At 38.5% G+C, this 24,061-nt stretch overlaps 2 protein-coding genes across 2 annotated transcripts in view; one reads left to right on the top strand and one right to left on the bottom strand.

The window, feature by feature from the left end:
- Nucleotides 1-3,543: 3,543 nt before the first annotated feature.
- LOC128236050 (uncharacterized) lies at nt 3,544-15,957 on the bottom strand. The gene is made up of 8 exons (XM_052950871.1): nt 15,815-15,957; nt 10,216-10,358; nt 8,836-8,975; nt 7,685-7,824; nt 5,464-5,551; nt 5,093-5,270; nt 4,354-4,522; nt 3,544-3,945 (listed from the first exon to the last, which is right to left on the bottom strand). Exons 1-8 carry the CDS (start codon nt 15,918-15,920, stop codon nt 3,911-3,913), a joined length of 999 nt encoding a protein of 332 aa, XP_052806831.1. The 5' UTR covers nt 15,921-15,957; the 3' UTR covers nt 3,544-3,910.
- Nucleotides 15,958-16,271: 314 nt separating this feature from the next.
- The window catches only part of LOC128236059 (uncharacterized), a 36,745-nt gene continuing 28,955 nt past the window's right edge, over nt 16,272-24,061 (top strand). Inside the window, exons 1-3 of the mRNA XM_052950878.1 lie at nt 16,272-16,355; nt 18,920-18,977; nt 21,417-21,553. Coding sequence (XP_052806838.1) covers nt 16,299-16,355; nt 18,920-18,977; nt 21,417-21,553 — 252 coding nt within the window. The 5' untranslated portion in view covers nt 16,272-16,298. The remainder of the gene's footprint in view (nt 16,356-18,919; nt 18,978-21,416; nt 21,554-24,061) is intronic.

Here is a 24,061-nt window from a genome sequence, read left to right on the forward strand (position 1 = left end):
ATGTCGTACCAAGGTGTTTTATATGCGTGTAGGGCGTTACAAGGTGAGAAATGGGCGCGTATGTCGTACCAGTGTGTTTTGTATGCGTACAAGCCGTTACAAGGTGAGAAATGGGCGCGTATGTCGTACCGGTGTGTTTTGTATGCGTGTAGGCCGTTACAAGGTGAGAAATGGGCACGTATGTCGTACCAAGGTGTTTTATATGCGAATAGGCCGTTACAAGGTGAGAAATGGGCGCGTATGTCGTACCAGTATGTTTTGTATGCGTACAGGCCGTTACAAGGTGAGAAATGGGCGCGTATGTCGTACCAGTGTGTTTTGTATGCGTGTAGGGCGTTACAAGGTGAGAAATGGGCGCGTATGTCGTACCAAGGTTATATGCGTATAGGCCGTTACAAGGTGAGAAATGGGCGCGTCTACATGTCGTACCAAGGTTATATACGAATAGGCCGTTACAAGGTGAGAAATGGGCGCGTATGTCGTACCAAGGTTATATGCGTATAGGCCGTTACAAGGTGAGAAATGGGCGCGTATGTCGAACCAATGTGTTTAATATGCGCATTGGCCGTAACAATGTGAGAAATGGGCGCGTATGTCGTACCTAGGTGTTTTATATGCATATTGGGCGTTACACGGTGAGAAATGGGCGCGTATGTCGTACCAATGTGTTTTATATTCGTATAGGCCGTAACAAGGTGAGAAATGGACGCGTATGTCGTACCAGAGTGTTTTATATGCGTTCTGGCCGTTACATGGTGAGAAATGTGCGCGTATGTCGTACCTAGGTTATATGCGTCTAGGCCGTTACAAGGTGAGAAATGGGGGCGTATGTCGCACCAGTGTGTTTAATATGCGTATAGGCCGTTACAAGGTGAGAAATGGGGGCGTATGTCGTACCAGTGTGTTTAATATGCGTATAGGCCGCAACAAGGTGAGAAATGGGCGCGTATGTCGTACCAGTGTGTTTAATATGCGTATAGGCCGTTACAAGGTGAGAAATGGGCGCGTATGTCGTACCTAGGTTATATGCGTATAGGCCGTTACAAGCTGAGAAATGGGCGCGTATGTGTACTAGTGTGTTTTATATGCGTATAGGCCGTTACAAGGTGAGAAATGGGCGCGTAGGTGTACCAGTGTGTTTTATATGCGTATAGGCCGTTACAAGGTGAGAAATGGGCGCGTATGTCGTACCTAGGTTATATGCGCAATGGCCGGTACAAGGTGAGAAATGGGCGCGTATGTCGAACCAAGGTGTTTAATATGTGTATTGGCCGTAACAATGTGAGAAATGGGCGCGTATGTCGTACCTAGGTGTTTTATATGCATATTGGGCGTTACAAGGTGAGAAATGGGCGCGTATGTCGTACCTAGGTGTTTTATATGCGTATATGCCGTAACAAGGTGAGAAATGCGCGCGTATGTCGTAGCAAGGTGTTGTATATGCGTTCTGGCCGTTACATGGTGAGAAATGTGCGCGTTTGTCGTACCAGTGTGTTTTATATGCGAACTGGCCGTTACAAAGTGAAAAATGGGCGCGTATGTGGTACCAAGGTGTTTATGCGTAAAGGCTGTTACAAGGTGAGAAATGGGCGCGTATGTCGTACCAATGTGTTTAATATGCGTAAAGGCCGTTACAAGGTGAGAAATGGGCGCATATGTCGTACCAATGTGTTTTATATGCGCAATGGCCGTAACAATGTGAGAAATGGGCGCGTATGTCGTACCTAGGTGTTTATATGCATATTGGGCGTTACAAGGTGAGAAATGGGCGCGTATGTCGTACCAAGGTGTTTTATATGCGTATAGGCCGTTACAAGGTGAGAAATGGGCGCGTATGTCGTACCAATGTGTTTTATATGCGCAATGGCCGTAACAATGTCAGAAATGGGCGCGTATGTCGTACCTAGGTGTTTTATATGCGTATAGATCGTTACAAGGTGAGAAATGGGCGCGTATGTTGTACCAAGGTGTTTTATATGCGTATAGGCCGTTACAAGGTGAGAAATGGGCGCGTATGTCGTACCAATGTGTTTTATATGCGCAATGGCCGTAACAATGTGAGAAATGGGCGCGTATGTCGTACCTAGGTGTTTTATATGCGTATAGACCGTTACAATGTGAGAAATGGGCGCGTATGTCGTACCTAGGTGTTTTATATGCGTATAGGCCGTTACAAGGTGAGAAATGGGCGCGTATGTTGTACCAAGGTGTTTTATATGCGTATAGGCCGTTACAAGGTGAGAAATGGGCGCGTATGTCGTACCAAGCTGTTTTATATGCGTGTAGACCGTTACAAGGTGAGAAATGGGGGCGTATGTCGTACCAATGTGTTTTATATGCGCAATGGCCGTAATAATGTGAGAAATGGGCGCGTATGTCGTACCAAGGTGTTTTATATGCGTGTAGGGCGTTACAAGGTGAGAAATGGGCGCGTATGTCGTACCAAGGTGTTTTATATGCGTATAGGCCGTTACAAGGTGAGAAATGGGCGCGTATGTCGTACCAAGGTTATATGCGTATAGGCCGTTACAAGGTGAGGAATGGGCGCGTATGTCGTACCTATGTGTTTTATATGCGTATAGGCCGTTACAAGGTGAGAAATGGGCGCGTATGTCGTACCAGTGTGTTTTATATGCGTATAGGCCGTTACAAGGTGAGAAATGGGCGCGTATATCGTACCTAGGTGTTTTATATGCGCAATGGCCGTAACAATGTGAGAAATGGGCGCGTATGTCGTACCAGTGTGTTTTATATGCGTATAGGCCGTTACAAGGTGAGAAATGGGCGCGTATGTCGTACCAAGGTGTTTTATATGCGTATAGGCCGTTACAAGGTGAGAAATGGGCGCGTATGTCGTACCAGTGTGTTTTATATGCGTATAGGCCGTTACAAGGTGAGAAATGGGCGCGTATGTCGTACCTAGGTGTTTTACATGCGCAATGGCCGTAACAATGTGAGAAATGGGCGCGTATTTCGTACCTTGGTGTTTTATATGCGCAATGGTCGTAACAATGTGAGAAATGGGCGCGTATGTTGTACCAAGGTGTTTTATATGCGTACAGGCCGTTACAAGGTGAGAAATGGGCGCGTATGTCGTACCAATGTGTTTTATATGCGTATAGGCCGTTACAAGGTGAGAAATGGGCGCGTATGTCGTACCAAGGTGTTTTATATGCGCAATGGCCGTAACAATGTGAGAAATGGGCGCGTATGTCGTACCAAGGTGTTTTATATGCGCAATGACCGTAACAAGGTGAGCTATGTACGAGTAGGACATAGCAATGTGAACTATATCTGTATAGGCCGTATTTAGGTGAGATATAGGAGTGTAAACCTCAACAAAATGAGCTTTATGCGCATAAGACTTAACAAGGCGAGATTAAGGCTATAGGCCGTAAAAAAGATGAGCTGTATGCGAACAAATGACATGCACATTCCGCATATAGCTATATATAATATGTCTAAACGTTGAGCTTGCTGTATACACGATCGAGTAAAATGATAAGATATGAAACAAAATGATTCCACACATATATATTATACAAAGAAATCATATAAGTGGATATTGAATTACACCTGCACACACAGTAGAACTAGGGTATAAAGACATTTAGACATGTTCTAGAAATGATAAACAATATTATATCACTATGGGAATTGAGCATGCATTTAAATACGTTCGCATATACATGTAGCTTACATTGCCACGTGCTATATGTGGAGCGGGCATGTATTTTGTAGTACTCAGCAAAACTCATATCTGCCAGCTATTAAACTAAAGCTATTTATGCATATTTTTTTTGTATTTTAATCAATAATAGAGATTTATTATCTTTCAAAAATTAATATTCGTTTTCTAATACAAAGTAATTTGGCGGGTCAGTTCAAGTCACGGGAGCAGGGCACAGAGTCAGACGGACAGGTTAAACACAAGCAACGCCATCACTGGAAAGAAAGACATATCATAACCAGAATTAATAAACGGTTATAGCAATTCATTAACAATATTAATGTTTAAAAAAATATACGAAACTCGTCAGGGACGGCGAAGTTAGTAATGCAATATTTAGCACGAGGACGAGGAAATACGCCGTTAACGACGCTGACGCAATACTGTAACGTGTTGCTGAAGAGTGTGATCACATAGAACATAGGACCGTACACAATTAATTTAAAATCGATCAAAGTGGGCACAAGAACATCGTTAACAGGTGCCACCAATCGTTCTGTCTTTGGCGACGAAGGGTACTTGCTATACAATTGTAAATTGCCAAAGTAAACACATGCACAAAGCCTTTAATTACTTTCAAGTTAAGGTTAACTTTTTGTTGACATAGAAAAAAGTTTGCTCACTTGTCAAAACATTGCCTCCAAATCTTTCCCCACCATTTACTTGTCGAGTCATAGTGGGCTCCAAGATGCGGATATTCCTACTGGCGACAACACGGAGCGCCGTGCCGTCAATGACCTTTTTGTGTATACTCCTACCGGACAAAGACCGCTTTGACACGTTTGAGCAAGTCTGAAAGGTATATTATAATCTGTTTGTAAATTGCAAGTTCTGTAGATTTAAGGATTACCAAATCGTTGTTCCTGTCATCGTATATAATACAGTTCCAACCAGAGGTGAGCGTCAAATAGCTTGGACATTAAAGAAAAACATTTTATGATAGTTCCGGCTACGATTCTTACATTATCAGACGATAATATTCGCAGACTAAACACTGACAATGCAAAAAACAACAACGAAACAATGAAACGGTTCGAGTGCTACGAAACAATCCCCCCAAAACAATTAAAAAACTGACTGACATGCTTAGATTTGCGCATGCATGTAGTGCGGGAAATGGCATTGCCTTGTGGTAACTAGAGCAGGTGAATAAGGCTGGTCATTGTTGCTATTTTTTAATGGTAGAGCATGCGATAAAAGGAATCTGACACTCGTCATAATATAATTCACAATTTTATTAAACTCACTAAAGGCTCGCTTACTAACACAAACCCCGAACTCGTTGATATGCATTATATGACAACTCGTGACGGATCCTATCTACAGTACTTATATATGATTTGAAAACAAATGTTCGCGTACCATGTCGCAGTTTGACTGGCCATCAGGCGGACATATGAGCAAGGTGCACTGGAAGAAGACATTGTTACTCTGGAGGAAGCGAAACATGGTCAAAGCGGTGTGGTAGACGCGGGTGGTACCCACCACTGCGCTCTTGGACGGATGGAAGCTCCGTGCCAAATTGGGCAGGTCTGTACAACTGTAAGTGAAAGGGGCAATTTAGGCGTACGTTAACACGGGCATCGATGAAACTCAATGATGAATGATTGGGGTACCCTGTCTTATTTGAAATTTAACTGCATTGTTATTGAAAATGTTAAACAAAAAAGTAATTGATTGCTTCCGCTTTTTATTCATAATTCTATAGCCGGAGCGTGTGTGTATATATTCACCCATCAGTGATGACAGTGGCTTTCGTGTCCTGATCCTCGGTCGTCCCAGGGTTGACGGAACAGCTCAATACCTTCAAGTAGTAGTCCTCTGTGGGTAAATAAATACAGGTTAACAAACAACGTATTGTGTGCAAAGTCGGGACAAAAAACTGTAAAAATGATGTCCCTCTGGGATCAAATTTACCTCTAAGATGGCGTAACTTGGAACAAACATACCTCTAACATGGCGTATCTTGGATCAAACATACCCCTAAAATGGCGAACCTTGGAACCTTGGAACAAACATACCTCTAATGTGGCGTATCTTGGAACATAAATACATCTTACATGGCGTACCTAAGACCAAACATACCCCTAACATGGCGTACCTAAGACCAAACATACCCCTAACATGGCGTACCTTGGAACAAACATACCTCTTACATGGCATACCTTGGAACAAACATAACTCTAACTTGGCGCCCCGAGTGCATCTTGGAAGAAATAAACAGGTCAAATAGCGAACATTGTGAACTGTGGAACAAACATACCGCTCACAGGGTGACCCTGTGGAACAATTATACCTCTTACCTGGTATAACTTGGAACAATTATACCTCGAACATTGCGTCCCTGTGCGTCATAGAACAATGTACTATTAACATGGCGCCCAAAGTGCATCGTAAAACAAATATACAGCTCAAATAAAGAGCATTGTGAACTGTGGAACAAACATACCAATAACATGGCAGACCTTGTGAACTGTGGGACAAAATAAACAGGTTAAAATAGCGTAACACACCTTAAATGGCAATCCTTATGCACCGTGGAACAGTTATACTGCTAACATGGCACACATTGTGAACAGTGGAACAAAATTGATATACAGCTAGTATGTCGCACTTTGTGCAAAATGGAAAAATATACCGCCAACATAACAAAGCTTGTGTCAGTGGAATAATTATACAGCTAACATGGCGCACCTTGTGTACCGTGGAACAAATTAATATTCCTATCATATGGCCACCGTGGAACAAATGTTCTTCTAACATTGGCACCTTGGAAGAAATATGCTGCTAACATGGCATACCTGATGCACCGTGGAAGAAATATACTGTTAACATGGCATACCTTATGCACCGTGGAACAAATGTTCCTCTAACATTGCGCACCGTGGAAGAAATATGCTGCTAACATGGCATACCTGATGCACCGTGGTAGAAATATACTGTTAACATGGCACAAGGCAGTCATACATTGACCAAATTAAACTGGTCGCCATTTACTAAATGACTATTTGAAAAGTTGAAAGCGTTAGCAAAACAGTTATAACAATTGGATTGAAAACGTGTTTCCAATTTTAGTGTTTGTTTCATGACAATCACATTGATCGACTAGATTAGATAAGAGATGGACCTTATTCGCTTGTGGACGGGTCTTTTCCAAGATGGTGTGAAAACCACGTTTAGTTGTTGATATTCAACATTTAACATTTTGTGGTGGGGTATTTTATTATCAGCTAAGTATCAGTTAATTGTTGTGTGAATTTTCCACGGAGTTCGTATTACAGTAAGACACTTTGAAAAGAACATTATTTTTATTATACGCAACATCAATGTGAGGTACTCGGTTTTAATCATAGGGAAGTAACTACAATTGGTTTTAAAAGTAGTTCTTAAAACTTTATATATATATTTTCACTCCTGAGTCTGAAATGAAAATACAAATTGATATTTTCGCTAATGTTATTTCACTGATAAAACTCCATATTTCAACGAAAAGCCTGAATAAAATATTCAGTAATCACGACGTGCCTTGAGCTTTCATCAAAATACGGCACTCTTTCCCAGAGTTTACCTGACGATGCAATCAAACCAAACCCCTTGTTGTGACATTCCATCAGTTAGGTTACATGTCACACAAAATAACAAAAGAGTATTATCGCATGCATACTACTATAATTATGAAAATTAACATTCCTTCATCAAGACATGTTTCTCGTGTTTAGCAACATCAGTTCAACTACGCCTTCCAAGTATGGAGCCTCATATCGACGCTATGGAATCCTTTTTAATTGTTCTTAACATGTTTTCAAGAGGTTTAAAGATATAGAACTGTTATAACAAAAGTGATAAATTTAATCAAACGGACAGAATACTTATTATTAAAGATCACTATACCAATACAAACACTCCTGTTAGACCTTCACCATTAACGGCTCAAGATGACAAGACTGGTCTTACCGTCAACCTCGAGAGTCCATGTGAGGGTATTCCCTACAACACCGGAAGTGACGATAGTCCCCGTGTGGTCAACGTCCCGGAAGTTCATCGTGACGCCTACACTGGGAGTCACCGGAGGCCCGCTCGTCGGTACAAGTGTTCTGGTAAAATAAGCTTAGGTGTAATGTAACAAGATAACTTTGAAATGGACAATTCCATAAAAAGGTAAATTAGAAACAAATTATGAATTTTGCTTTGATTTTGCTTTAGAGTAAATAACAAGAAACGACACAATGCAACGAAACCAGGTTTTCAATGATTGACAAAAGAACAGCAGCCTTCTTTGTAAGATTCAGTTTAAATTGTATTTCTATTATTTAAGTAACAGCGACCTTGACACTAGGGCCACAAACGCAATCCAATGAAAGATCACCTTAGCTCATCCTAAACACCAAGTTTTACTCGTGATATGGCAACCCTAATTGAGATTTTTCGGGTTCAACCATTTTTCTATTTTTACTAAGAGCGACATTGACATTGACCCAAGGGGCCCCAAATGCAATCCCATGAAACCTGTCTTAAAAACCAAGTTTAGTCAAGATATGTCAACCCTAACTTAAGTTATTATTTAGTTTCAACCGTTTTTCCATTTCTAGTAACAGTGACCTTGACTTTGCCCACAGGGGACCCAAACACAATCCCACGAAAGGTATCCATAAACATAAACTCTTCCTAAATATCAACTGAAGTCAAAATATGTCATTCCTACCTGAAGTAATTAAGTTTTAATCGTTTTTCTTTTTTTTAGTTATATCGACCTTGACCTTGAACCTAGGGGCCCCAAAATGCAATCTCATGAAGGTCTCCATAATCTCTTCTTGTCAAGATAAGTCAACCCTTACTAAAATTATTCAGTTTCATAGGTAAGTTTGACGCCGCCCGCCCGCTCGAACAATGATGTACGTCATACTAATGATCAGGGCCGCATTCAATAAGCAACTTAGATTGAACTTAAAATTAAGAATAGAAACTAAGTGTTTTGATTGGCCGGTATACTTAGCTGACCAATAGGCTAAATTGAATCACCGAGGCATGTCTAAGGATAAGATAAATATTGAAAACTGGCCCTGGTTAAAACAAATATTCTTCATACAAAGGAAGCAACCACTTACGAAACGACAACTCCCTGTACAACGTCTTTGGAGATACCGTCTTCCTTACAGTGGACGATGAAGATTGTGGCGTCCAGGCCTCCAATTATGGTTGGACTGTCCCCGCTGCTGCTCGACAACGACACCACGATGTTGTCGTCCTGTCAGGATTAACGACACAGTAAGGCTCTCGCACGGCAAGAAACATGCAAAGTGTGCATACATTCATGATTGTGCACTTTTATAGACGTGTATTCAATGAGTATCGCGCACCATTTGACACGTTGACACGATAGGCCGGTGTAAAAACACAACAACAAATTAACTCACAGTCACGAATGTCACGCAGATCAGTGATTTGATGGGAATAAACTCCTGGTTTTGTGTCATTTGACCTGTACAATATTTAGTGACATCTAACCTAAAATATTTTTTTTTCAGATTTATCGAAGGGGTCACTCCTACCAACTAAGGCTTTAAGATTATGACCCTACAAAGTGTGAGAATATTATAGTAGCTACTGTTTTTAATCATGTTCAGATATCATGACTGATATTTGCAGATAAACATGTATCCTCTTAGCAGAATAAGTAAATAATTATGACGTAATTTTTTAAATGACCAATATAAGTTATGACCGAGACCTTTGACTCTATGACCTCAAAATCTGTAGGGGTCATCTACTGGTCACCCCAACCTAAATGTCAAGTTTGAGGGCCATGGGTGCAGGCATGGTCGAGTTATCACTCTGACAACCTTTTAGCATTCTAGGTCACTGTGACTTTGACCTTCGACCCAATGACACTTAAAATCAATAGGGGTCATATACTTGTCAGGCCCAGCCTCCATATCAAGTTTGATGAGAATAGGTCCTGAGGCATTGTTGTTATAATCACTCGGACAATCTTTGACAAACTTTTCAAGTATAAGGTCAATATGACCTTGACATTTGACCCATTGACCCATAAAAATCAATAGGGGTCATCTATTGGTCAGGCCCAATTATGTCAAGTTTGATGACCATAGGTCCAGGAATTGTCGAGATTCACTAGGAAAAGGTTTGGTCTTCAGACGGACGGACCGACGGACGTGAGCAAAGCAATATACCCCCTTTTCTTCGAAGGGTGGGGGGGGGTTGATAATAATGGTTGCATGTAACCTCAAATCACTCTCAAATGGAGTTCACTCATTGAGAGATGCTACGCTAATGTACACTGGGCATACAATCATAAGGGTTATAAGCGCGCCAAAAATATCAGAGAGGATACAAATACGAGAGAGGAAATTTACAGCAAGGGACGCACATAGTAATAAATGACCATCGTTTAGAACGCAGGAAATTAGGAACGCAAATATATATTAGTTAAAATGCATATATTCAAGTATAACTGACTAAAGTACCTTTTTACATCCTGTTAGAGAGATTGTTGACATATCAGCCGCCATGGTAACCGTGCATATGTTTGTCGAGTCTTCTGCATACGCGCTTAGCCACGTTCCCGGGTCAGGGTTGGTTATCACAATCGTGTCGTCAGGGAAGCATTCTGGTATAATTCAAATACTGCAGTAAATATGAAGTATGAATTCAAGACATTGTTTTATTAAAATGGCATTACAAAGATTTACACATTAATCAATATGGTCAAACTGAAATCTATCATCTTAGTAACACACACATAGAATAACATACACACACGTAGAATATACACACACATAGAATAACATACACAGGTAGAATAACATACACACACGTAAAATAACATACACACGTAGAATAACATACACATACGTAGAATATCATACACACACGTAGAATAACATTCACACACAAAGAATAACATTCACACACATATAAGAACATACACACACGTAGAATAACATACACACATGTAGAATAACATACACACACTTAGAATAACATACACACACATAGAATAACATACACACACATCAAATAACATTCACACATGTATAATAACATACACACACATAGAATAACACACACAGGTAGAATAAAATACACACACGTAGAATAACATACAAAAACATAGAATAACACACACAGGTAGAATAACACACACACACGTAGAATAACAAACACACACGTAGAATAACATACACACACGTAGAATAAAATACACACAAGTAGAATAACATACACACACGTAGAATAACATACACACATGTAGAATAACATACACACACGTAGAGTAACATACACACATGTAGAATAACATACACACACATAGAATAACAAACACACAGGTAGAATAACAAACACACACGTAGAATAACATACACACACGTAGAATAAAATTCACACATGTATAATAACATACACACACGTAGAATAACAAACACACAGGTAGAATAACATACACACACATAGAATAACATACACACACGTAGAATAAAATACACACATGTAGAATAACATACACACACGTAGAATAACATACACACAGGTAGAATAACACACACAGGTAGAATATAACACGCACTCACGTAGAATAACACGCACTCACGTAGAATAACATACACAACGTAGAATAACACGCACAGGTACAATAACATACATACATGTAGAATATTATACACACATGTAGAATAACATACACACACATATAATAACATACACACACATATTATAACATACACACACGTAGAATAACATACACACGCGTAGAATAACATACACACATTTAGAAACAAGAGCTGTCACAGACAGCTATATCCCCCGCCTCATGGGGGCATTTTTTGTAACAAAAGCCAATCAATGGTAAGGTTAGTTTCTCAGGAACACAAGAAATGCGTAAAATTAAGAAAGGGCAATAACTCTTTCAAAAAAGGTCAAATTGCAAAAGCCTGACAATATGCGCTGCGTCACTATATAGTCATCAATCTGTGAAAGTTTGGTAGAAATCGCATGAAAAACTTAAGAGGAGTTGCGAAGAAACCAATTTTATATGTAAAATAAGCAAAGGGCAATTACTCTTTCAAAAATGGTCAAATCAGGAAAGCCAGACAATATGCGCTGCTTCACTTTATGATCATCAATCTGTGAAAGTTTGGTAGAAATCGCATGAAAAAACGTAAAAAGTTGCGAAGAAACCAATTTTAAATGTAAATTAAGTAAAGGGCAATAACTCTTTCAAAAATGGTCAAATCGCAAAAGCCAGACAATATGCGCTGCTTCACTTTATGATTATCAATATGTGAAAGTTTGGTAGAAATCGCATGAAAAACGTAAGAGGAGTTGCAAAGAAACCAATTTTAAATGTAAAATAAGCAAAGGGCAATAACTCTTTCAACAAGAGCACCAGGACACGGAGCATTATACGCCCAAAGAAGATTCGGATTGAGGTCCTTTCAATGTAGTGATGATTTGTATAAAGTTATTTGAAAATCGCTTTATTAGTTACCAAGTTATGGCCCGGACACGGAATTGCTAATGGACGAGTAACAAAGATGTGGCCCGGACACAGAATTGCTAAAGCCCCCATGGTGATTCTAGTCTTTGAGGTATGAACCTGGAAATTGCGCGCGACACATCCTTTTAATGTAGTGATGATTTGTATAAAGTTATTTGAAAATCGCTTTATTAGTTACCAAGTTATGGCCCGGACACGGAATTGCTAACGGACGAGTTACAAAGATGTGGCCCGGACACAGAATTGCTAACGCCCCCCCATGGTGATTCTAGTCTTTGAGTTATGGCCTGGACATGGAATTGCTAACGTCCCCCCCCCCCATGGTGATTCTAGACTTTGAGGTATGGACCTGGAAATTCCATGTGACACATCCTTTTAATGTAGTGATGATTTGTATAAAGTTATTTGAAAATCACTTTATTAGTTACCAAGTTATGGCCCGGACACGGAATTGCTAACGGACGAGTTACAAAGATGTGGCCCGGACACAGAATTGCTAACGCCCCCCCATGGTGATTCTAGTCTTTGAGTTATGGCCTTGACATGGAATTGCTAACGTCCCCCCCCCATGGTGATTCTAGACTTTGAGGTATGGACCTGGAAATTCCATGTGACACATCCTTTTAATGTAGTGATGATTTGTATAAAGTTATTTGAAAATCACTTTATTAGTAACAAAGATGTGGCCAGGACACGGAATTGCTAACGCCCCCCCATTGTGATTCTAGTCTTTGAGGTATGGACCTGGAAATTGCGCGCGACGCATCCTTTTAATGTAATGATGCTTTGTATAAAGTTATTTGAAAATGACTTTATTAGTGACCAAGTTGTGGCCCGGACACGGATTTGCTAACGCACCCCCATGGTGATTCTAGTCTTTGAGGTATGGACCTGGAAATTGCGCGCGACACATCCTTTTAATGTAATGATGCTTTGTATAAAGTTATTTGAAAATGACTTTATTAGTTACAAAGTTGTGGCCCGGACACGGAATTACTAACGCACCCCCATGGTGATTCTAGTCTTTGAGGTATGGACCTGGAAATTGCGCGCGACACATCCTTTTAATGTAGTGATGATTTGTATAAAGTTATTTGAAAATCGCTTTATTAGTTACCAAGTTATGGCCCGGACACGGAATTGCTAACGGACGGACAGACGGACAGACAGACAGACAGACGGACAGACAATAGAGGCCATAACATTATACGACCCTTCGGGCGTATAAAAATGGTTGAATCAAGAAAGCCAGACAATATGCTCTGCTTCACTTTATGATCATCAATCTGTGAAAGTTTGGTAGAAATCGCATGAAAAACGTAAGAGGAGTTGCGAAGAAACCAATTTTAAATGTAAAATAAGCAAAGGGCAATAACTCTTTCAAAAATGGTCAAATCAGGAAACCTGACAATATGCGCTGCTTCAATTTATGATCATCAATCTGTGAAAGTTTGGTAGAAATCGCATGAGAAATGTAAGAGGAGATGCAAAGAAATGAATGTCGGACTAACGCACACACGCACGCACGCACACATGCACGGAATCGCGCCAACCATTACTATATCCCCTCGCCTTTTCAAGCGGGGGATAATAACATACACACACGTAAAATAACATACACACACATATAATAACATACACACACGTAGAATAACATACACACATGTAGAATAACATACACACACATTGAATAACATACACATGTAGAATAACACACACGAAGAATAACATACATGTAGAATAACATACATACACGTAGAATAACATACATACACGTAAGATAACATACACACGTAGAATAACATACACACACATAGAATAACATACATACACGTAGAATAACATACACACCAAAGAATAACATACACACACGTAGAATAACATACACACGCGTAGAAGAACATACACATACGTAGAATGTCATGAGTATTTGTATGCAGTTCTAACCAAAGGATTTTAATAAGCGCACAAATGATCTGATTATTTCAAGATCCTTTGTTTATAAATGTAAACTCACATTTACCTGTATTCTATGAAAAAGAGAAATACATAAAGGATCAGTGCTTATTACATTTTGATACCGATCATTTGTTACCGATTGAGCACCGAAAGTCATGTATTTTCATGAATCCACTTTTGGTGTTTACGAGATAAGTCCCTTTACAACAGCAATAAAATATTGACCTCGATTGTTCATATTCATTTGCTTTGTGTCACCTCCGAACAATGTCGTCCGCGACAGCGCACTTTCGTTTGTGATCAAAAACTTTTTGAATGACTTGACGGCCTTCACATTTATCATGGTAATAAGATGATATTATTGAGTAACCGTACATACTTATTTATGTTATAAATTATACGTGGGTGATTGTTCACTTCCATATCTTGTCCATTATACCAGTAACATTACAATAGGATATTCATACCTGATCAAACTCTTCAACAATCAAATGATAGAAATATGGGTAAATGCTACAAATCCAATGAGGTCAAATGTTTGTTTTTTTGGAATCCATTGGTTCACCTTTTTACTAACCAATTGACAATACCAATATGAACAAGAGCACCAACTGTTACAAAATGCGACACAAAAAAAGGACACCAAGTTTGTTGAAAAAAATGTGTGTATATTGAGCCAAATTTAGTGAGCGGACACTGTTAATACAGTTATTGTCAATTCAAAGGCCATAACTCTGGAGTGACTGAGGCTACATGGCTAGTTATGGAACCTGACCAGGATATTCTGCCCATACACAGTCTTACCAATGTTAGTGTTGATTGGACAAGGTAACTAAACTAGCTGATCTGATATGACGGATTTTAGGGAATTTCTATACTTAAAGAGCAACTACTTTTTTTTAAGGTTTATTAAGAGACATGGCTTAATTATAACCAAAGAGTTGTGAAATAAAACATATTAACAAATAACATGGTACAAACAACAAATTATCTTAATAGTACATGTTCTTAGGTCAAAACAAAAACATATATGTAAGTTTATACTACTATTTACTTTTGAATCTGAATTGCACAAAACTAGAAAAAAGAAAAAGAACATATTTATATATGATATATATATATATATATATATTAATTTTAAGGGGAGACTATAAAATTTAATATACAGTAATAAACTGAAGACGCCATTAAATAATTGACTTCTTGTATTTTATGTTTTGACACAAGCTATATAGCTTTCGAATGAACTTGTAAATTATTAAAGGTTGATGTATCAAACTGAAATAGTGTGTATGAAGAGCAGAACTTCAGTCACTAGAAGCATCCTGATCCAATTATTTAGTTTTAAATCCATCAATTTAAATATTCATGTAAAAAATCAAGCAACTGCTTGAACATTCGTTTAAATTAACGTAAGTGTTGAAAGCACTGAAGTATTATTTTATTAGCATGCCTAGCCTTACAATATTTGAAGGCAGAAGCCCAAGTTTTATTTCTATCAAGGGCACAAGTTAAAATGTACATTACGTAAATGTATTGCATTAAACATATACTTATTCTAGGCCTATACCAATGCACATTTCTATCTACTGATGCTATATAAACCTTACCCATATTCACCTCCAGAGCTCCACATGGAATGGACAAGGACGCCCAAAGAACAATTACCAGAAGTCCTGACATGTCTCCACTCGTCAACCTCGATGTGTCCGCCATGTCTTTCCTAGAATCCAAGTGTAATCCAACACCTTGTTTTATGTAAATAACCGCGCCCGTGCAAAATAGGTGTGTTACACGGGTGCAGTTATCCGCCAAAAAAGAGTAATTTGTAGTTTGTAATTGTTGTGCAAAATTGGTCGCATTTTGCACACACTAACAATATAATCATATATAAATTTGGTGTGTGTTAAATTGAACTACATGTACATTGTCTGTTGTCACTTACCTTTCTAAAAGTGTCATATTCGACAAAGTGAATCCAACAGCCATATGCATTTGTGACGAAGTATTCACCCAGTGAACCTAGCTTGACACTTTCCCCTAGATTTCCTCGGACCCTTCCTCGTGCGCATCGTCCAATTAGTCTCAGATACAATGGCGTGTGGACAGAGAAGAAGACGGCATTTTATGCATACCTGGTTTTGTTCAACAGTGAGTAGAAAACCTTTTCATGAAAATGCATTGATATAATGTTGACATTGTATTGTTTGCAAGTAAATATTTCTCTTTTATAACTTGCCGTCCGATCAATAACAAATATCCAAACTAAAATAAAAAAGAACCCGACCTGGTTCCGCCTCCAACACTAAAACTTATATTATTCAACGTACGCCTGGAAAAAATCTACGCCCAGAACTTCTAGTAAAATTTTCTGGTCAATTAAGGGCGAAACATTTCTTACAGGTAGAGTACATCAGTCGTTTTAGAAGTCCTAGTCAAAATAAGTCTATACCGTGCGACGTCAAAGAAGGCCAGCAGATCCCTTCAGAGAAAAGCATGCTCGACCTTGAAGGGGTCCACTGGTCTTTATATACAGTAAATTCTCAATCCACACGGAGCCCACGCTTTGCTAATTTGCATATTACCAACCAAGTAAACATATATACTATGAACGTACTTCCGTCTAAAACGGAATGTAATACTATGAACGCTCATCCACCTACAGCGGACCGTTACAAGTCAATCTCGGAAAGAAAATCTCATTGTCAAATAAAAAAGCAGAGTATTTATTGTCTATTTCAGCTTTAAGATAAAGCTTGTTTAATTTTTTTCAGAAACTCACAAAAATACTAAAAATAGGTCTCGAATAGCATTTATTGAAGCTCATAATTTTAGTCTCAGAGTCCTGACATACCTTGTTTGTCAAACCCTGAATTTGGAAATAACTAAATAAGCATAGGCCAAGCATATAATCCAGCTTGAAAGTTATTCTCATAAATATGGATCCAAGGTCATTTTGTCTCTTTATAATTTTGCAGACAACAGAAGGATTGGGAAATAATTAATGCCACAAATTATCACATTCCAAACGCATGTTCAAGCCATATCACTTCAAGTAGAATGTCTTACTTTTGCACCAGTCAATTGTAACCACGGCCCCCCAGGTCCGGGGAATAGCCGGGACTTTGACTTTCGGTCAACCCAACCCCGGGTAAAATCCCCGTCCTGCGGGGACAAACTGGTCAAATCCCCGCCAAATGCCCCTACCCCAGGAAGCCTAGGTAAGGCCCATTCCCCGGTATTGCTTTGCACATGTCAGTCGGTCGGTCGGTCAGTCAGTAGACCAAAGCTTGTCCGAGTGATAACTCAACAATTCCTGGACGTATTATCATCAAACTTGACATGAAGGTTGGGCCTGACCAGTAGATGACCCCTATTGATTTAAGAACTCATCACACAGTGACCTTTAATGGTAAAAATCATTTTAAAGCTTGTCCGAGTGATAACTTAACAATGCCTAGACCTATGGTCATCAAACTTGATATGAAAGTTGGGCCTGACCAGTTGATGACCCCTATTGTTTTTGGGGGTCATCGGGCCAAAGGTCAAGGTCACAGTGACCTTGAATGGTAATAGGTTGTCCGAGTGATAACTCGACAATGCCTACACCCATGGCCCTCAAACTTGAATTTGAGGTTGGGCCTGACCAGTAGATGACCCCTTTTGATTTTAGGGGTCATTGGGCCAAAGGTCAAGGTCAGTGACTTTGAATGATAAAAGGTTGTCCAAGTGATAACTCAACAATGCCTGCACCCATGGCCCTCAAACTTGACTTGGATGTTGGGCCTGACCAGTAGATGACCCCTGTTAATTTTAGGGGGTCAAAGGTCAAGGTCACAGTGACCTTGAAAGCAAACTTGACCATTCCTGGACCTATGGTCATTAAACTTGACATGAAGGTTGGGCCTGACCAGTAGATGACCTCTATTGACTTTGGGGGTCAGTGGGCCAAAGGTTAAGGTCACAGTAACCTTTAACGCAAAAAAGTTAATAAATATTCTCCAGTGATATCTCAACAATGCCTGAACCTATGATCATCAAACTTGACATGGAAGTTGGGCCTGACCAGTAGATGACCCTTATTGGTTTTAGGAGTCATTGGGTCAAAGTTCAAGGTCACAGTGACTTTGAATGTGAAAAAAGTTGTTCGAGTGATAACTCAAAAATGCCTGCATCCATGGCCTCCAAACTTGACTTGGGGTTGCGTCTGACCTATACATGACCCCTTATGATTTTAGGGGTCATCTACTGGTCAAAGGTCAAGGTCACAGTGACCTTGATAGAAAAAAAGCTTGTCTGTGTGATAACTTTACAATGCCTGCACCCATGGCCCTCAAACTTGACATGTAGGTTTTTGGTGACCAGCTGATGACTCCTTTTTAGGTCATATAGTTAAAGGTCATAACACACTGTCCTGACACTTTGAATGGTCATAATCTTAAAACTGCCTCAACGGCATCCAATGTCGGTGACAAATCAGCTGTCATTTTGGTCCATGCATATTTCATTCAATTGTCCATATAATGCTGACAACAAGGCACTCAGGGGGGCATAATGTTTGACAAACATCTTGTTAGTGTCTGTTTCCCAATACACAACTCACCAATTATGACAAGGGTTTACACAGACTAATTTGACAGTAACATGTATGTTCACTATAATGATTGATGGAGCAATGGTTTCAAGACTCAATCATACATTTAAACTGTTTTCAGGCACAAGTTTGTGCGGTACTGCTGTTTGCCGTCCCTGTGACGAGTACCCCAGCCTGGCGTAAGTAATGCCCTTACTGCCTTTACAAGTTTGTAATTTCTGTTCCCGAGGGGTTATTCATGTAGTCTGATTAATTTTGTTGATTTCTTGAAGTCTTGATTTAATTATGTCATATAAGTGTAGTTGGCGTATATATATTGCCTATGCAAATACAAAACAGGACAAATACCCAAATCATGCTATTTTACTATATTAAATCATATTCCATTTTAAATACAAAATATATTATACTTTTACATTATTGTAGGAAATCGGTAATTGTTACTGCATACACAACCCAACCCCAGTTAATGACTGTCGGCTCAAGAGAATTCTTTTAAATCAAAATGTAGCGGGTGGCATTTGTACCGTGCATACATGCCATATTTTCTTGAGACTATTCAGGGGGATTTGTTCAGAAAGACTGAAAATTCAGGGGGATTTTGGTAGTATTCAGGATTTTTTTAGCAGGTATAAGTTGGCGAAATTTCAAAGTATTTTTAGACGCAAGTAGGAAAAAATGTATTCACATATATTTTGCTATGAAAACCTCTAACTTCTTCATTACACAGAATTATTTTATGTCATGATTTATCATATTCTTATGATACACTGTCATGTGATACTGTACTATACTGTAAATAAAATTTACCTTCCTCCAAAGTCTTTTAAAAAATTCTGCTTAATACTGTCAGCTATGATGAAGTTCAGACACTAAGAGAATGGAATGAATATTATTAATTTCTTCCTTTTTTCCAAAATAGTAATATTTCTTTGCCTTTGATCATTACTTCAAATTAATTGATCACTTGTTGTTAAGGTTTCCTTTTGGCATTTATCAAACCTTTTTTAAACAGGCATTTCACTCTTGCGGAGTTGTTTCTTTACATTCAGTTTCACTCACATACTGTGGTTTTACTTTGTCATTATTGCCTGATGTAAAATCTAAAAAAAATAAAATAAATAAAATAAATATTGTAGCAAATTTGGGCAGAGCGATACATTGTTAAACTGTTGTCTGCTGCTTTTACAGTAAGGTATATATTTTTGCTATTGTACACTTTCGCTTTCGTTTTGAATAGTTAGCAAACCGCTGTTTTTCAATTGTCTTAAAAACAATATATTTCTGTAGCAAGTATTCTTTAAAAGCACAAGATGAAATAGTAAATAGTAAGTTTTCATTATCAACTATTATTTGGATTACTATTTGGATATCTTTGATATGCACTTAATGCTTAACTTTTAATATGGGGTATGAAATAGTTAAGAGAGTGAATTTTCAAGAAAAACGACAGCTAATGATACAACATGACCGTAAATTGGAATAAGATGGTTGAATATTTACAATCATGATGCGAACAGCGATTTATACTTATACTGTTGTTTTCTGAAAATATGAAAATATAAGGCGAAACCCCTACGGAAAAGGACTTAACGTTGAAAATGGACTATTCCAACCGGTTAGGACCGTCCAATGTGGTCACGTGATATCGTGAGTATAAATACAGCAAACCAGCGGATTTTATTCATTCTTGTGCTGGCTTCTGCGAGAGTAACAACTTGATAAGACAAGGTGTAATATATTTATTATCTCTAATAGGGGTTAAACACTATTTGTCCTAGTGGCAAATATACATGTTAATTCCCTAGGGGTTTATACCAAACTATCTATATTAATATAGATATAAGTATGGTATAAACTGTGAACCAGAGAATATTAAATAGAAAAGCGCCTCCTTAACAATAGAAGTAATGAAAGTAAACTCAAAAGTCCTTACCGTACGTTCTTACCGTACATTGACCTAATACTATTAGAACAGTTTTTAAATAGAAAGCTGGGGAAATCGAAAAAGTTGGATAATTTAATATGTGTGTCTATGAAAACTGTAAATATTCCAGTCTTTTTTGATTTATCATTGATTGAACGATAATTGTATTCACTATCCAATCATTTTAAATAATCATTAGTGCAAATTATTTGGCAAACTAGCCAAAGAGGAAAATCTTATATAACTATTTGAAAGTTAGCCCCGGCACGTTGCAATATATATTTTTTGAAATGCCGGGGGATTTTTATCTCCCGCCAGGAGACCGGGGGATGAATCGAAATTCTGGGGGATTTTTCTTCCCACCGGGGGATATGGCATGTATGACCATGTTGTGAAGGACAATATTCAAAAACTAGATTGCAGTATATGTGTATAGTGTTGTATTTTAGATGTATGCTTGTTATTGAATGGTTAAGCTCCATCTACATGTACTTGTTGTCAATTGGATATAGGGATCATGTAAAGATGAAACCAACAAAACATTTCCAACCAATGGTACAATTGAATTGATATAAGAAGCATAATTTTTTTATTAAAATCATTTCATCTATGCTTTTCAACAATTGTCAATAAGCGCTCCAGTATTATAAATATGAATGAGTTTGAGCATGCCATGATGTATTTTCACAAGGATGTTTCCCTAATGACACAATTGTGGTGGAGAACCCGGGTGGATCGACACGTGTGTTCACTAACAACGACAGCAAGAAGTGCACCGCAGATTGGGTTCCTAACAAGTTGGCCGCCATTATCACTGGATGTGAGAAAGTAAGTTAAACTTATTAAGATTTTGATGAATACAAGTTTGAATAGTATATATATCTATTTAGCTATAGAGTTGTGGAAAGTTGCTGCACCCTGATATTGCACCTTAGTAGCACCCTTCTGCCCTCATGTAAACAACCTTGGGCACCTTTCTGCTTTTTATACCCCCGACAAACGAAGTTTGAAGGGGGTATATTGAAGTCACCCGGTTGGTCGGTCGGTCGGTCGGTTTGTTGGTCGGTCCGTTGCAATTTACCTTGTCTGGAGCATAACTTAAAAACTACTTGATGGAATTGGATTAAACTACATACAATGGTAGAGCATAATGAGAGGAAGTGCAATGTACAATTACCATAGCTCTATTCTTGCTTATTACTGAGTTATTGCCCTTTGTTACTTTTTTTTGTCCGGAGTATAACTTGAAAAGTACTGGATGGAATTCATTGGAACTTCATACATTGGTAAAGCACAGTGAGAGGAAGTGCAATGTTCAAGAACCATAACTCTACCTAAACTATTTACTGAGTTATTGCCCTTTATTTGTTTTTTTTGCTGTCAATTTTTTTTCAAGACATTAACTTGCAGGCTACTGGATGAAATTTATTAAAACTTCATACAATGGTAAAGCACAATGAGAGGAAGTGCAGTGTACAGGAACTGCAATTCTATTTCAGCTAATTACAGAGTTACTGCCCTTTGTTACTTTTTCTTGTCTGGAGCATAACTTGAAAACTATTGGATGGAATTTAATAAATCTTCATACAGTGATAGATCATAATGAGAGGGAGTGCAGTGTACAGGAACTGCAATTCTATTTCAGCTAATTGCAGAGTTACTGCCCTTTGTTACTTTTTTCTTGTCCAGAGCATAACTTGAAAAGTATTGGATGGAATTTAATAAAACTTCATACAGTGATAGATCATAACCAGAGGGAGTGCAGTGTAAAGGAACCGCAATTCTTTCTCAGATAATTACAGAGTTACTGCCCTTTGTTACTTTTTTCTTGTCCAGAGCATAACTTGAAAACTATTGGATGGAATTTAATAAAACTTCATACAGTGAAAGATCATAATGAGAGGGAGTGCAGTGTACAGGAACAGCAATTCTTTTTCAGCCAATTAAAGAGTTATTGCCCTTTGTTACTTTTTTCTGTTATGTAGCATAACTTGAAAACTATTGGATGGAATTTAATAAATCTTCATACAGTGATAGATCATAATGAAAGGAAGTGTAGTGTACAGGAACTGCAATTCTATTTCAGCCAATTACAGAGTTATTGCCCTTGGTTACTTTTTTCTTGTCCGGAGCATAACTTGAAAACTACCGGATGGAATGTAATAAAACTTTATACAATGGTACAGCACAATAAGAAGGAGTTCAGTGTACATGAATCACTAAACTATTTTAGCAAATTACAGAGTTATTGCCTTTTTCTGTGTTTTTTTGTCAAACTTTTGTCCGGACAGTAACTCGAAAACTACTTGATGGAATAGCATTAAACTTCATACAATGATAAATCATAATGAAAGGCAGCGTTCGGGGGTATTAATCACCTTCAGTGATAGCTCTAGTTTAGAATTTAATATGCATTTGTAATGCTAAAGATTGTCAAGGATTCCTTTTGTTTTGATTACATTTATTAGATGATTACAATGCATTCAAAATATTTTGCAGTTGAAACCTATTATTGAAGAAGCAAAATACAGATTAATGCATTTTTAGCTCGACTATTCGAAGAATAAGGAGAGCTATCCTAGTCACCCGAGCGACGGCGTCTGCGTCGGCGTAATCACTTATGTTAAAGCTTTTGTAAGAGTTTTTGTACCACCTCAAATATTTTCAAAGTCCATTGACATATGGCTTTGAAACTTTGAACACTTGTTCACCATCATGCCCCCAACCTGTACACAGGAGGAGGTAACTCTATCAAGGATTTAGACAAAATTATGCCCCTTTTTCTACTTTGAATTTATGTTAAAGTTTGAGTACCACCTCAAATATTTTCAAAGTCCATTGACATCTGGCTTTGAAACTTCCCACGCTTGTTCACCATCATGCCCCCAACCTGTACACAGGAGGAGGTAACTCTATCAAGCATTTTGAAAAATTATGCCCCTTTTTCTACTTTGAATTTACGTTAAAGTTTGCGTACCACCTCAAATATTTTCAAAGTCCATTGACATCTGGCGTTGAAACTTCCCACACTTGTTCACCATCATGCCCCCAACCAGTACACAGGAGGAGGTAACTCTATCAAGCATTTTGACAAAATTATGCCCCTTTTTCTACTTTGAATTTACGTTAAAGTTTGCGTACCACCTCAAATATTTTCCATTCAATTTATGTAAATATCTCGGCACATCATGTATTGCATTGAAATCTAATCTAACAGTGATCCATGCATGTTTCGCCAAAACTTTTCAATCCTTACACTGAAAAGCGGCGGAATAGAAGAGCGCGCTGTCTTTGTGACAGCTCTTGTTATTTTAACGCATTGTTATGTTCAACTTA

Source organism: Mya arenaria, chromosome 5 (genome assembly GCF_026914265.1).
Source record: "Mya arenaria isolate MELC-2E11 chromosome 5, ASM2691426v1".
In the NCBI taxonomy this organism is placed as follows: domain Eukaryota; kingdom Metazoa; phylum Mollusca; class Bivalvia; order Myida; family Myidae; genus Mya; species Mya arenaria.